The sequence below is a fragment of the Bison bison genome, unplaced genomic scaffold, assembly GCF_000754665.1.
Source record: "Bison bison bison isolate TAMUID 2011002044 unplaced genomic scaffold, Bison_UMD1.0 scf7180017864484, whole genome shotgun sequence".
NCBI classification, from domain to species: domain Eukaryota; kingdom Metazoa; phylum Chordata; class Mammalia; order Artiodactyla; family Bovidae; genus Bison; species Bison bison.
Genome location: NW_011495044.1, coordinates 1,262,283 through 1,278,891, shown reverse-complemented (window position 1 = coordinate 1,278,891; position 16,609 = coordinate 1,262,283). Strand labels below are relative to the sequence as shown.

The 16,609-nt window shown below is 47.8% G+C and overlaps 1 protein-coding gene across 1 annotated transcript; it reads left to right on the top strand.

Moving 5' to 3' along the window:
* Nucleotide 1: 1 nt before the first annotated feature.
* Nucleotides 2–13,621, top strand: MPL (MPL proto-oncogene, thrombopoietin receptor; the record flags this gene model as incomplete). Its single annotated transcript, XM_010862797.1, has 12 exons — nucleotides 2–50; nucleotides 216–348; nucleotides 693–871; nucleotides 1,388–1,686; nucleotides 2,320–2,482; nucleotides 2,848–2,974; nucleotides 7,757–7,935; nucleotides 8,098–8,240; nucleotides 10,554–10,713; nucleotides 10,906–11,002; nucleotides 13,041–13,128; nucleotides 13,334–13,621. Coding segments are annotated over 12 exons (1,905 nt in total), but the record flags the coding sequence as incomplete, so codon positions are not given.
* Nucleotides 13,622–16,609: the final 2,988 nt, after the last annotated feature.

Below are 16,609 nucleotides of genomic sequence, written 5' to 3'. Positions count from 1 at the left end.
CTCCTACCTCCTCCCGGTCCCCCAATACCTGGCACAAGTCACCAGCCAAGGTGAGGTGTGTGGAGGGTAGCAAACACCCATACCCAGGAAGATGGAGCCCTGGGCGGGCGGAGTGGGGAGGGAAGTGCAAAGTGGGAGGCCCCCACTGGTCCCCTACTCTTGCCCACAAACATGCCGGGGAGGACCAGGAGCCCAACTCACCAGCTGTTCCTCAGATGTCTCCTCGCTGGCCTCGGACTCAGAGTCCCTGAACTGTTTCTCTCGAACCTTTGAGGACCTCACTTGCTTCTGGGATGAGGAAGAGGGAGCGCCCAGTGAAATGTATCAGCTGCTGTATGCCTATCCGGGGTATGTGTTGTATCATATGTATCGTATATGTGTATCGTGTATATACCACTCCCCTGTATTTGTCCTGTGCATACTACAGCTGAGCCCTATTCCAGCAGCTTCCTTGCCTTTGGCCCTGTCAGAGGACTAGTCCAAGTACGAGACCGAAGTAGCCACTTAATGAACAGAGGTGCTTTGGATACAGCCAGCTCCAGCCCCTACATACCCCCTAATCCCACCCATCCCAGGCGCTGAGAAGAGAAATGGCGGTAATGGAAACAGCAGTCGGGCTTGGGCCCAGACCTGGGTCCTCAGGGCTGGACAGGTGAGCGTGTAGGTAGCCCAGACTTCTCCTGTGCCCACAGGGAGCAGCCCCGCACCTGCCCCCTGAGTTCCCAGCATGTGATGCCCTTTAGAACCCGCTACGTGTGCCAGTTTCCGGCCCAGGCTGAAGTTCGCCTCTTCTCTCAACTGCACCTCTGGGTGAAGAACGTGTTTCTGAACCAGAATCTGACCCAGCGGGTGCTCTCTGTGGATGCCGTGGGTAAGCAGCATCCTCCTGTCAACCTGGCCCCTCTGTTTGCCGCCCTTGGGCCAGCTCTTGGAATCAGACTGAGCTGTGCTCTTTCAAGATGACACAGGTGCCCCCCAACTACCAGACTCCCAGAGGCACCTCGAGCCCCCCTTTCTCATTCCTCTTAGCCTCGGCGTCCAGAGCTAGACTCCGTTTCACACCAGAGACACCCTGACCTTCCCATCATTAACCTATTCATTGGCTTACTCATTCATCAGTTACAGAATTCCTGCCCTGTGCTAGGCACTGGAAATCAGGACAAGGATGCACAGATGAGGAGGGGTCCCTGCTCTTGAGGAGCACTGAGCCTACCCACTGGTGGTGCGGCCACTACTCATCTGAGGACAGAACAGGATAAGGAGCCTCCCTGCCCCTGCCCCAGGGGCTGCCCTCACCCCAGCCTCCAGCACCCCTCTCCACAGTCCACGGGCTGAGCTGTAGACTGCAGCACCCAAAGAGTTCTGATGTGCTCTGTCTCTCCCTTAGGCCTGCCAACTCCCCCCAGTCTCATCAAGGCCATGGGTGGGAGCCAGCCAGGGGAACTTCAGATCACCTGGGAGGCCCCAGCTCCCGAAATCAATGAATTTCTGAGGCATGAACTCCGCTATGGCCCCAAGGACCCCAGGAACTCCAGTGGCGCCACAGTCACACAGCTGCTGTCTGCAGAAACCTGCTGCCCAGCTCGGCGGAGGCCAAACCTAGCGGCAGCCCTGGACCCGTCTCCATGTTCACAGCCCATGATGCCTCAACAGACTAGACCGGAGCAGACCTCCCCAACTAGAGAGGTACCCTGGCCTTCTTCTGCTCCACCTCCTATCTCTTACCCTCAATTTTGCCCCAAGAAAGGACAGGCCATGCTTTGGGCATTCCAGACTGGGTTGGCCCTTGGAGAGCTAGCATTGGCTCCGATTAGTTCTCAGAAGCCATGTTTATTTAGGAATCTCCCACTTTAGGTCATTCAGACCAACACAACTGAGCACTTCAGGTCCCCAAGTTAGTGGGGGTTTCCCTAAAAAGCCCTGAAAGTGAAAGTATCAGTCACTCAGTCGTATCTGACTCTTTGCAACCCTGTGGGCTATAGCCGACCAGGCTCCACTGTCTGTGGAATTCTCCAGGCAAGAATACTGGAATGGGCTGCCATTTCCTTCTCCAGCGGATCTTCCCTGACCCAGGGATCAAACTTGAGTCTCCCACCTTGCAGGCAGATTCTTTACTGTCTGAGCCACCAGGGAAACCTAAAAAACCCTGAACTCCACCTGAAACCCACAGACCTGGCCCCCAGTCTCTGCACGTATCATATCCAGTGAAGAACTGAGTGTCTCTCCACAGGCATGTTGTGGGGCTTCAAATATAAGAGATGGAGGCTATCTTGGCTGAGAGGCAGACCTAGATTGTGAGGCTGGGATTCTTCTCCCAAGGCTCCATCTCTGACAACGAAGGGTGGCAGCTGCCTCATCTCAGGACTCCAGCCTGGTAACTCCTACTGGCTCCAGCTACGCAGCCAACCTGATGGGGTCTCTCTCCGTGGTTCCTGGGGATCTTGGTCCCTCCCAGTGACTGTGGACCTGCCTGGTGATGCAGGTGAGTCAACAGAGGAGTAGAGGAGGAGATAGAAAAGATCTCTAGAGATGCCTGGGCTAGATATAGAAGCTCAGAGAACCATGGTCCTTCCTGATGATCTCAAACTTGCTACTGCGCAGGATGGACTATATTCAAGGAGAGAAGAAAGGATAGAAGCAAACATTCAAGTTATGTGTGTAAAGATGATCTGGATACCCTATGGAGTAGGAGCACGTGGGCTCTGATAGGGCTTCTTTCTCCACATCCATGCTCAGTCTTTGCGATCCTATGGACTGTAGCCCACCCGGCTCCTCTATTCTCCAGCAAGAATACTGGAGTGGGTTGCCACACCCTCCTCCAGGGGATCTCTCCTTCTCTGATCCCAGGGGAAATTGGACTACAATGCTTTACCTTGGACCTGACGAATGTTACCTGTCAGTGGCAACAACATGGCCATGCCAGCTCCCAAGGCTTCTTCTACCACAGCAGGGCACGGTGCTGCCCCAGAGACAGGTGAGAAGTGAACCGCTGATTGATGTCATGGGAGAGAGGCACAACTCTGCAGAAAGAAAGGAGAGATTGTTCTTGATCCTCTTCAGTCCCCTTCCTTATTCTCCAAACCAAAGGCCCTCCATGCTCTCATCCGCTAATGGGTATTGTATCCTTTCAACATCTCTTCACCCCCTGGGAATGCATTGGTTTGATTCGGTGTAATCATATCACCTGGACCATTACAACAGCCTACATTCTCTATTACTTCCAATTTACCCGCCCCTGCATGCTGTTGACAAACTGAGCTTTCTTAAATGTTGCATGGCTTTCTCCTACTCAAATATGTATTGCTATTTCTGCTGCTGCTACTAAGTCACTTCAGTTGTTTCCAACTCTGTGCAACCCCATAGACGGCAGCCCACCAGGCTCCCCTGTCCCTGGGATTCTCCAGGCAAAACACTGGAGTGGGTTGCCATTTCCTTCTCCAAATATGTACTGCAACTTTTCACTATCTGTTGGATCCAATCAAAACTTCACCTGGTCGTCAAGCATTCCCACCAAACACCTCACTGATCCGTCACCTCCTTCACATCTAATATATAACCAAGTCTTGTTGATTTTACCTATTAAACATCTCTAGGATCTGTCCATGTTTGTTCATCACAGCTATCACCCTAGTACAAGCTGTCTTCTTCTCTGAGTTTGGTTACTGAGAAGACTTACTAACTGATCACCTCTTGGATCCTCCAAAACATTCTCCACACAGGAGCTGAAGTGAGTTTTTAAAAGCAGAAAGATAAATGCAACATTCTCTGCTTAAAACTCATCCAAGATCCATAGCTTTCACTGATCTTAGGACAAAGAAAAGAATTCTATTGTGACTGTGTAAAGTTCTAAAAGACTCAGCCCGTATCTGTGCCTTCAACTTTATCTTATTCCATGCTGCCTTCTGTGCTCTTTGCTCCAATACTGGCCTACTTTCATTCCCTCTCACCTACCACAATCCCTCCTGCCTCTGAATCTTTGCACATGCTGTTTACCCAGCCTGTTTATCTTGACCTAAACTCTACTTATCCTTCAGATCGAAACTCAAATGTCACCTCCCCTGACCTGCCTTCTTAGATCCAGTGGCACTATTATATATCCTTGTTGCACCATGTACCTCTCCTTCTTAAATACTTAACATAGTTATAATTTTACATTTATACCTTACATGGTTATTTGATTGATAACAAAATTCTCTCTCAGAGCTCCGTTGAGAAAGGCTGATCTTAACTAAACATGATCCATCAGGGCAAAGTCAGTGTCTGCTTTTACTCACCAATGTATTCTTCACTTACCATGGGGCCTAGAACAGAGTAAGTGCTCAGTTAAAAAGAAAAAATGATTGAATGATGAAAAAAAACCATTAACAGTTTTAGCGTATTCTTCCAGTTTTCTATGCATTTACATCCCATGGACGGGGGAGCCTGGTGGGCTGCAGTCCATGGGGTCGCAAAGTCGGACACGACTGAGCGACTTCACTTTCACTTTTCACTTTCATGCACTGGAGAAGGAAATGGCAACCCACTCCAGTGTTCTTGCCTGGAGAATCCCAGGGATGGTGGAGCCTGATGGGCTGCCGTCTATGGGGTCGCACAGAGTCAGACACAACTGAAGCGACTTAGCAGCAGCAAACATAATATTTAATTTTCAATATAAATTGGATCACATTATATGTATGATTCATTTTAACTTACTTCTTTTTAACTTACTTTTTTACTTAAAAATATGTCTTGGACATCTGTAATGATGTAACTGATTCTTTCTAATAACTGTATAGATTTCCATACTATGAAGAGGGCCATGAATGAAAGGGTGGCAAAACTGAATTCACATATTCTCTGTCAAAACCTGCTCCTCCTCTTCTTGTCCATCCTGCCATCAACTCACTTTTCCACCCTGAACTTCTGCCTTTTCTACACCCTCCACATCCAATCAGAAACTCTGGTCATTTCTACCTTTTCAGTACCCTCTTTGAATCCATCTGTTTCTCTCTACCCCCCACTGCCACAATCCTGCTTTCAGATCCTCATCACTTTGCATGGAAAATTCCATGACATTGTCCTAATAAATTTCTCTGCTTCTAGTCCATCCTCACAGATCCTTTCTCACAAACTGCAGTTAGAGAGACTTTCCTAAAGTACAAAGCTAGTGATGACAGTTCTCTGCTTAAAATCCTTGAATGTCTCCATCATTGCTGCAAGATTCAGTTCAAGCTCCTTAGAAAGGCATTAAGGACACCTGTGACCTTGATCTGCCCACACTTACCACTCCCCACCAAGCCCTCTGTGCTAAAAACTTTCTGCACCACTTAGAGTTTCCCCCAAAGTACCATATCTCTTATCTGTGCACAAGCATGTGCCTGGGATGCCTGTTTGTACCCTTTGCTTGTCCTATTTATATTCCAAGACTCATTCTCAGCACTGCCTTGTACAAGAACTATTTTCTGACCCTCCGCGTTTGGGTTAGATGATCTTCCTTGCTACTCCTAAGCCAGCCTGTGCACATCACAGAAAAATATCATCTGTTTGTTTTTCTCCCTTTCCCAATGAAATGACAGCTCCTTGAAAATTCTTCCTCTGTGTATTCATAGGGTCTATCATAGTACCTAGCACATAGTATAAATTATTTGTTGAATAACCTAGTAAACATAAAAATACATAAAATGGTAAATGATTTTAGTAATAGCTAGCTATTTAGGGGTTATAACCAGGAAGGAGACAGGATTTATTTGTTCAACAAACAACTCTTGAAGGTGACTATGTACCAGGCCCCAGGGATAGAGTGAAAAAACAGAGAAGCTTCCAGCATTGTGGGGACTTACATTTTAGTTGGGGGAGGGGAATGGGGGGAGGCCAACAAGAAAGAAAGGAGCAAGGTTAAATGATAAAAACTAAGTGGAAGGGTGGGGGCGGGTGCTAATTTCATGAGTGGATGGAGAAAGCCTTACCAAGGAGGTGACAGATGAGCTGAGACCCAAGTGGTGAGAAGAAACGAGTCACGTGAGATCTAGAGGCAGGGCAATCCAGGGCAAGGTGAACCGCACAGACAGTGGATCTGGTATGTTTGCAGCACAGAGAGAAGGCCCGTGTGGGTGAAGGGTCATCACCTTGTGTGAGACTTGTAGGAGATGAGAATGGCAAGGCAGGGAGGAACTCAACCATATGAAGTCCTATAGGCTCTGGGGTGGAGTTTGGGTTTTATTTGGGATGGGGAGCCATGGAAGGATTTAAGCAAGAGTGATATGATATGAGCTTCCCAGGTGGCTCAGTAGGTAAAGAATCCAGCTCCAATGCAGGAGATGCGGGTTTAATCCCTGGGTCAAGAAGATCCCCTGAAGAAGGAAATGGCAACCCACTCCAGTATTCTTGCCTGGGAAACCCTTTGGACAGAAGAGCCGGGTAGGCTGCAGTCCATGGGGCCAGCAAAGAGTCGGACACCACAGTGACTAAACAGCAATGTGACGCCGTACGGTTCACGTTTTTTTCACTTTAAACTTTTTCTTCTGTATTGAGGTACAGCCAATTACTAATGCTGTGATAGTTTCAGGTGAACAGCAAAGGGACTCAGCCGTACGTATATCCAAGTATCCATTCTCCCCCAAACCCTGCTCCCATCCAGGCTGCCCCGTAACACATGGAGCAGAGTTCCATGCAGTATACTACAGTTCCTAGTTGGTTACCCATTTTAAACATAGCAGTGTACACATGACCATCCCGAACTCCCTAACAATCCCTTGCCCCTGGCAACCATGAGTTCGTTTTAAAAAATATGAAATGCTTCATGAATTTGCATGTCATCCTTGCCCAGAGACCATGCTAATCTCTGTATCATTCCCATTTTAGCATATGTGCTGCTGAAGTGTTTACATTTTTAAAAGATGTTTCTCTGTGCAATTAAAAAGAAGTAAGAGTGGAAGCAGGATCACCATTTAGAAATATGCCTTAATCCAGGCAGCAGATAATGGTTTCATCTAATGTGGCAAGAATAAAGGTCAAAATAAAGGGATAGCTTTGACATATATTCTGGACATTAGCAGATCAACATTTTGGGTCTAAATTCTGATTGCTGTGTGGAGAACAAATTGAAGGGAGTGACAGAAACAGAGGCAGAAAAGCTAGTTAGGAGACTGTCGCAATAATTTGTTAGTAAAATAGCATTTAGAGGTGACTAAGAAGGCTGCCTAATGAGAACAGATTCAGAACATAAATATGTTTTGCTTTACTCTTTGAAACAATCCCATTCAAAGTAGGTATTATTGACACATTTCACAAATGAGGAAACTGAGGAAAAGATGAAAATTAAGTAATTTGCCCAGAGTTTTACACCAATAAGCCAAGACCTGAACTCTATAGCCCATGTAATTTCCCTATTTCATCTAGCTCTTGCTTTTTTTTTTTTTTTTTGGCTGCACTGGGTCTCTGTTGCAGCACTTGGGCTTTTTCTCTATTTGCTCTTCACAGGCTTAGTTGCCGGGTGGCATGTGGGATCTTAGTTCCCCAACCAGGGATCAACGCCCCCACCCCCGGAATTGGAAAGCAGATTCTTAGCCACTGGGCCACCAGGGAAGTCCCTACCTCTTTATTAAAAAGAAGAGGCTGAACTCCAAAGCAAACCTCAGAAAAAAATACATAGCATGAGAGAGAAAGCCCTGGAGGCCTGTCCAAGGAACAAGTTAGATTATAATCGAATTCCCTGTGAGACTGGATTAGTCTCTGAAGCAGGCATTGAATCAAATGACTCTATTTGCCTGATTTGTAGGGACCCCGTCTGGGAGAAGTGTGAAGAGGAGAAAAACTCAGGATCACAGTCCTCCCAGTTCTCCCGCTGCCACTTCAAGTCACAAAATAACAGTGCTATTCACATCCTTGTGGAGGTGACCACAGCCCAGGGTGCTGTTCACAGCTACCTGGGCTCCCCTTTCTGGATCCACCAGGCTGGTAAGGACTTTCTTCCCTTCTCCTCCCACACAGTTCCCACCCCTACCTTGTCTGACCCCATGCCCAGGATCACCAGCTCTGATACTTCTGACCCATGGCCCTGGTGACATGATGTCTCATGCACAGAAGGGCTTAGACCAGTCCCTGGTGACATCCCTGTAGTGCTCATCCCTACTCCAAACTTGCACTGGAGGGAGGTCTCCAGCGGGCAGCTGGAACTGGAATGGCAGCATCCATCAGCCTGGGCAGCCCAAGAAACCTGCTATCAGCTCCGATACACAGCAGAAGGCCATCAGGACTGGAAGGTACAGTCAAGGAACAAATGACCCCAGACCTCATACTCGGGGTATTTCTGAGTTTCAGGATGTTTGTTATCAGGAGTGATAACCAAGATATCACTGTATACTCATGTGTATCTCTGTCTGGGCTGTTTATCTCTATCTGATTCAACTGGTATCTTAATCTCTCTTTGACATGTGACACTGCTGACTATGCCCATTTAAAATGTTCTCTTCCCTTTGCTTTTGGGACATCATTCTCTCCTGATTCTCCTACCACTTCTCTGACTGAACCTCCTCACTCTTTCCCGGGTTGTTCTTTTCCACACTTCCTTAATAGGTTGTGCTTCCTGCAGTCCCATCCTAGACTCTTTTCTTCTGTGAAAGAGTTAGTCGCTCAGTTGTATCCAACTCTTTGCAATCCCAAGAACGGTAGCCCGACAGGCTCCTCTGTCCATGGAATTCTCCAGGCAATAATACTGGAATGGGTAGCCATTCCCTTCTCCAGGGGATCTTCCTGACCCAGGAATAGAACCCAGGTCTCCTGCATTGAAGGCAGATTCTTTACCGACATCTAGATGTTCTCCCTAGGTGAGTGCTTCGATTCCATGTTTTCAATGACTGTACATTAACCATCCCAAACTCATTCCAACACCTATGTGGAAAATAACTTCCATACCATAGGTGAATTACCTAAACTTCTGAAGAGTCTAAGTTTCCTCACTGGTGAAATGGGGATAAAGCTATGTACTTTCCAGAGTTATAGTAAAAATTAAATATATAGATACTTAGCATATTGCCTGGTAGATAGAAGGCACTCAATAGACATTAAATATTAGTTTCTTTCTCTACTTTTATTCTCATTGACCACAGGTATATATGACTTCTTACTAGACAGTTCTACCTAAAAGCCCCCTAGAACATTTCAGACTCAGTATATCCAAAACTGAACTCATTTTCTTCCCCAGACTTTTTTACTTTTTTATTGAGGTATACATTACATAAAGTAACACAAATCTTAAATATACAATTGGTTAATTTGTACATGTGTATACATCCATGTAACCATTACCCAGATGAAGAGAAAGGTTGTTTCTGGTACCCCAGAAGTATTTTATGCCCTCTGGTCACACATACATACCCTCCGGGGTAACTACAATTCTGACATTACCATTCATAAGTTCTGGCTATTGTTGAACTTAATAAAGTCGAAAAATACAGCATTTTTTCCTCAAACTTACTTCTCCTGTTCCTTGTCCGTGACAATGGCACCAACACTTAACCCAGTTACTTCAGCCTGGAATTATTCTTGACTCTTCTCTCCTTCTCCCTTGCCCCTTCCCTCTATCAACAATTTAGTTGAGTTTATTGTACTAATAGGCCTCACGTTTCTACTACCACTGTTTTATCTTTGACCCTCTAGCCCACCTATGCATGCCCTTGGTACACAGAACACTCTGTAACCCACAATCAAGCAACTCAGTCAGCTTAACACTCTTTTGAGGGCTCTGTGGTACCTTACTTATATTGTTATTAGTGCACTCTTTACTTCTTGTAACTATTTACTTGTTTGGATGTCTTCTTCATAAGACATGTGAGACCTTGTTTTTCTTTTTCCCCAATGCCTACCCCAAGGCTTGGCTTGTCACAAGCAATTCATAAATGTTTACTACTGATCAAGTTAATAATGTCTTCCTGCTGGTATATGCGATGTTTGTTCCCTCTTCTTGGACTCTCCTCGTACCCCCAGCACCTAGCACAGTGCTGGCATCCTCTACTGAAAGGATGTTATTTGTGGCCTGATTTACATGGCTATGGGCTTCCCTGGTAGCTCGGGCGTGGGAGACCCGGGTTCGATCTCTAGGTCGGGAAGATCCGCTGAAGGAAATGGCAACCCACCCCAGTACTCTTGCCTGGAAAATCCCATGGACCGAAGAGCCTGGTCGGCTACAGTCCATGGGGTAGCAAAGACTCGGACACGACTGAGCAACTTCACTTACACGGCTATGAGTATCTGAGTGTGTCCGGGGTTTCCACCACCCCCTGGTCAGTGTGTGTGTACCGGATGTCTGCCGATGGATCATATGTATGTGTCAGGATGAGTAGTTCTGTGTGTAGATGAGTCAGTGTGTCAGGGGTGTACCACGCCAGGCAGGGCGAGGCTCTCCGTCCGAGTGTTCTCTCCAGCCAGTTTCCGCGGGGGATGCGTGTTTTCTGCCAGTGAGGCGCTTTGGAGGAATCCCCGGGATTCAAGGCGGTAGGATTGGGGTCAAACAGAGGCCGAGTTCTCCCCAACGCCGTCCCACGGGGACCTGACCACCCGCTTGCACCTTTGCGTAGGTGCTGGAGCCACCTCTTGGGGCTCAGGGAGAGACCTTGGAGTTGCGCCCGCGCTCCCGCTACCGCGTACAGCTGCGCGCCAGGCTCCACGGCCCCACCTTCCAAGGTCCCTGGAGCTCTTGGTCCGACCCAGTGAGGGTGGAGACGGCCTCGGAGACGGGTGAGGGCCGGGCAGGGGCAAAGGCTCTCTGCGGCTGCGCGAGTGGAGGGGCGGGGCTCCGACCTCACCAGGCTGAGGTTGTGCAGACCTACCCGGCGCCCCGGGACAGCAAGTGGGTGGGGCTGGTGGACCTGCGGGCAGGGCTCTGGCCAGGCGCCTCCCCCTGAGGGCTGACTGCTTTTTGTCCCTTAGTCTGGATCTTCCTGGTGACTGCTCTGCTCCTGGTCCTGAGCGTCAGCGCCCTCCTGGGCCTGCTGCTGCTGAGGTGGCAATTTCCTGAGCACTACAGGTACCGCTCCGGCCAGGTGGGAGACGGGGGTGTGATCCGGGCAAGGCCGGCGGCCCCTAAAGAAGCATCCTCTGGTCACTCTATGACGCCCGCTCTCCAGACAATCTCACATCCAGACCTGTGGTATCTGCCGCTCCCCGCACGTCTTCCCTGGGAGTCCCACCGCCTCCTTACACTCGAACGTGTGCACTCTGCGGGACACCTCAAACAGCCCTGCCTTCTGGCTCCTCATCTCAGTAACAAGTCCACCTGTCACCCAAGCCAGACCACTTGGGCGCCTCCCTCCCCATTATCCAGTCTGGTCCTGTCGTTCCACCTCCTAAACCTCACTCAAAAACAGCACCCTTTCTCTAGCCCTGCAGGAACCACCGGACTCACCAAAAGGGAGCCCCTTCTCCCTCCAGTCTAGCCGCACACAGCCACCAGAATAATCTTTCTAAAACGGCGCACATGAACTTGTCACTCCGCTTCCTTAAGTGTCACTGTTAGCTCCCCAGGATAAAGTCCAGGCTCTAGGAAAACAAGCAAGGCTGTGCCCCTGCCAGTGTTTCCAGCTCCCACCCTGTGCATCAGCCTTGCCACACCGCCGGTGATTTCCTCCACAAGTCCAGTGGTTTTACTTCTCAGTGCCTTTGAACATAATGTCCCCACTGCCAGGAATATCCTCCCTGGATGACTAACACCCATTTATCTTTAAATAACTTTCTTCACCAACTCCTAGGAAACCTTTCCTGACCCTCCCCTATTGGCTACTCTCTTCGTGCCCCAATACAGACTTCTTTCATAGTGCAGGAAGCATTTTACTGCATTCATTTCTTTATATGTCTTCCCTGTGCCTTACGTGGTCATCCTTAAATCTTCAGCACAGTGCCTGCCAGATAGCACACCCTTAAATAAATGATGTTAATAAATGAGTTGTTTATGTGGAGAGACTAAGGCTGAGGATAAATGTCACTGGAAGTTATAAACATAAAGGATAGATTCCATACCACCTCAGTCCTTTGGTAACATCTCTTTATTCTTGAGGACTCAGCTCAGAAGGTGACTCCTCCAGGTGGCCTCTTCTGATGGCCCTAGGCTGGATTAGATGCCCCTCTTTGGGGCTCACATCTCTCCTTGAACTCGTCTTTGAGCTTTTAATCCTCTCTAATGTAGGAGCAGACTGGGATGTAGCCTGTATCCGGATCCAGCTAAAAGGTTGAGGGAGAAGAGGGAGGCTGCACTGCTGGCCCGGGTGTACCCAGTTCCTTTCCCCCAGTTTACCAGATACATCACTCCTCCTCCCCTGGAGAGATAAAAACGTGGTCACAGAAGAGGCTCAATTAAAAAAAAAACAAAGAAGAGGCCCGAAGGTCATTCAGCTAAAGTCCTTCCTTGTGGAAATATGAGCCTAAGGAACTGGAGATTCCCCTGACATACCTTAACCCACATTCTTCTAGGGAGAGCATCTTCCCCAGTAACTTAATAAAAGCCCCCACGAGTTCTCTTCATTCAACTAATTTCTTGAGAATCTATTATGGGTCAGATACTGTTCTATACCCTTTAGATCCAAGAGTTAGCAAGTAGACAAACTCTTCGCTCTCATGGATTTACATTATATATATATATATATAAAATAAGATTCTAATAAATATACAATAAGTCAAGTACTATAAAGAATAATAAACAGAGCAGGAGACAAAGAGTGATGGGGAAGGGAGGTGGTTCTATTTTAGACAGGGTAGTCAGAGAAGGCCTCTCTGTCGGGATGACATCTGAGCAGAAACCTAAGTAAAATGAGGAAATGAGTCGATGTTCCAGGCAGAGAGAATACAAAGTGCAAAGACCCTGAGGCAAGAATGTTTGAGGACACTCAAACTGCTTTTTTGAGCCTCCACACCACTGACTTCACCCCACCACCTGAGGTCTCCTCTACCTTCCTCTTACCTCTTCAAGCTTACTCCCGCACCTCACTGCCTCTCCCCACACACCTCAGTGGTCTCTCCCACCTCCTAATTCACTCCCACAGCCCAGTGTCCTTCTCTTCCTTCTCCTCAAGGAGCCTGAGGCATGCCCTGTGGCCCTCACTTCCAGACCTACACCGGGTCCTTGGCCAGTACCTTAGGGATACTGCAGCCCTGAGTCCGGTGAGTGCACCTCCCCATACCACTGCCCACCACCAGCCCTGCTTAGAGCTCCTTGTCCCATCACACAACTTCTCCAAGGCCCTTGGCCCACAAATATACCATCCCTGGGCCCTACCTCCAGCCCAACCCTCCTTTCTGCACAGTCCAGGTCCTGCTCCCACAGGACCTGCTCTAATCCAGACCCCTTTCCCCCCATCTCTCCCAGCCCAAGGCTGCAGTCTCAGATGTCTATGAGGAAGTGGAACCCAGCCTCCTTGAAATTCTACCTAGATCCTCAGAGAAGGCTCCCTTGCCCCTGTGTTCCTCCCAGGCCCAGTTGGACTACCGAGGATTGCAGCCTTCTTGCCTGGGGACCATGCCCCTGTCTGTGTGCCCACCAATGGCTGAGCCAGGGTCCTACTGTGCCACTCACATCGCCAACCATTCCTACTTACCACTCAGCTGCTGGCAGGTCCCTCGCTCCCAGTACCCTGGACAGATCCAAACTCTCTAGCTCTCCCTCCTGAACTCCCTAACCCATCCCATCCCAACAACCATCTCAGATCTCACATCCTTCCCTGTTGTCTGCCCTTCTGGCTGCACTTCATAACACTGATCTTTCACCACTGCTGCTGGCATCCATCTGGGACTCTTTCTCCTCAGGCAAGGCTTACTTGACTAAGCCCCTCTAAATTTCACCTCCTTTCTCTCTGCTCTTTAATGCCAAAGTCCTTGAAAAGGAGTCTCCACTTCCCAACTCCCATTTGCTCTTCAGACTGCTTCAATTTATTCCCCTGCTACCACTCTGCTAATGAAACTACTCAGGCAAAGCTCACCTCAAGCTTTCTCATCACAAGATCCAATCAGATCTTGTTAATCCTCAACGTGTTTAATCTCTCTGTTGGCATTTGTCATGGTGACTACTTATTTCGCCTTTAAGTTCTCTCCTCCATGGCTTGCATGCATCACCATCTCTCCTGGCTCTGCTTGGGCTTCTCTGAGTATACTGATAGTTGACAGCATAAACTTTGTGGAGTCAGAGCTAGGTTCAATTCCTATCTTTCCCACTTGCTAGCTGTGTGACCTTGAATAAATAACTCAAAGTCTTTGAGCCTTAATTTTCTCATCTATAAAATAGGGATAATACAGAATGCTATAGAGTTGTAAAGAGTATTTAGTGAGATAGTCTAAGTAAAGCATACTGAAAGAGGGTCCCGGATTGATGTCAGCAGCACTGCCAACATAGTGCCGACTAAGACATAGTGTTTGAGATATCTAGACTAGACTATAGTAATTATTCCTTCCTAATCTCTTATCTTGGCATGTCTTCCACTCCTTAATTATTGCAGTCACTTAAGAGGCAGTTCTTAAGTCTCCAACCCATCTGCTCTCATAGCCTTTCTTACATGCTGACCGTTCTAAAGCTCTTATCTTCAGCCCAGACTTATACTATAGCACCTGTAATGCTTTATGCAAATAACTGTTTACATGTCTGTCTCCTGTTACTAGATTGTGAGCTCCTTCAGGGCAAGGGCTGTGATTCATTTGCCTTCCACCTCCCCTACCCCCTAGCACCTAGAGTAGTGCTTGATTCACGATAGAAGGCCTCCAATAAATGTTTTCTAAATGAAGGAAATCTTTCTGGACAATGCCACCTCATCCCATGCCAACCTCTCTCATCCTCTATGCCATTCATATGCAGTGGTAAATATGCTTAGGCCATTCTGATTATGGATTCCCTGACCCATTCAAATTCTCAAACAAATGGTATTTTTTTGCTGACTCCAAACATACCCACTGTATCAGTCAGAGTCTTGGCAGAAATAGATGACACACACACACTCAACCTGGGTATCTGGATGAGAGTTTAATATAGGGCATATTTACAAAGATGGGGCAGGATTCAGTAAAAACATCAAGGAATAGTGCAGTGTCCTGGGGCTAACAACAACTGGGAGGTGGGGCCCACCCCTCCCCACCCTGGGTATCAAGGGGTCCCGGGAGAGAGTGGTTACAGAGAAGGCTGCCTGGCAGGAGCTGTGGCAGAGAGCTGCAGCCAGCTTGTGGGGATGCAACAGTAATGGAGCCCGGGGAACAAACAGCTCCTGCCTGTTCTCCCCCTCCCTCCAACACCACCCCTTGACCCCCTCTGTATTAGTTTGCAAGCACCCCCCTAACAAAATACCACAAACAACAGACATTTATTGTCTTATAGTTTTGCAGGCTAGAAATTCAAGGTTTTAGCAGGGTTGGTTGCCTCTGAAAGCTGTAAGGAAGAATCTGTTCCATTCCTCTCCCCTAGCTTCTGGGGCTTTCCTGGTGTTCCTAGACTTGTTCCTAGGCCTCTCCTCCATCTCTGCCTTCATCTTCATATGGCGTTCTCCCTTTACCTGTGTGTATGTCCAAACTTCTCCATTTTATAAGGATGAAAGTCATATTGGATTAGGACCCACCCAAATGACCTCATCTTAACTAATTATATTTTGGAGTGACTCTATTTCTAAATAAGGTCACACTCTGAAGTACTGGGACTTAAGTATCCAACATATAAATTTGGGGGTGAGGGACACAATTTAACCCATAACATCCTCCTATTGGTGAAATACAAACAGAAACCAGAGCCCAGGGGAGTCCACTGACGCAGGCCATATAAGTCAGCCTCACAGGGCACAGAGCAGAGCAGGATGAATGTGGCCCTGGACGGGACAAATGATGACACCTAGTATACTCACTTTCCATATTTCCTTCCCCAAGCCACATTCAAGGCTCCAACTCGACTCCTAGGGACTCAAAACTAGGACTAAGAACCAAACCACTGAAACTCTCGCCTCTACACCAATTCAGCCATCATGTCCTTAACCCCTTTTACTTACCAAATTCTGTATCCTCTTCTCCATCTTCACTGAGCTATTATTACAGCCTCTACCAACGGCCTCTGCCTCCAGTCTCTCTCCCTAAATCCAGCCTGTATGTTGCCTCCAGATTGATCTTCCTGTTCATCTCACTCCTTACCTCTAAATCTTTAGTTTGGCTCTTTAGAACCGATCTTATTCTCTTCTACTATTTTGCTATGTGAGAATTAAAAGTGTTAATACAATGCCAAGCACATAGTAAATACTCAGCATTTACAGAGTTATCTTTATTATTATCCCAACTGGACTGTTCCACCGTGAATATTACCTATATTTCATTCCCTCCATACCCTCTCCCTCAGGTCCTTTAGGTAAGAGTTCCCTTATCTAAGCAGCTCATCAGGTATCCAGATACTTTGCTCTACCAACAGGCCATTGCCTGTCCTCTTCTATCTCCTCTGGCTCTTTTGCCTTCACCTTCAAAGATTCATAGGCAGGACTTCCCTGTAAGTCCAGTGGATAAGAACCCACCTGCCAATGCAGTTGACACTGATTCGATTCCTGGTCCAGGAAGATCCCTCATGCCTCGAGGCAACTAAGCCTGTGCACCACAACTGCTGAGTCCAAGCACCCTAGAGCCCCTGCTCTTT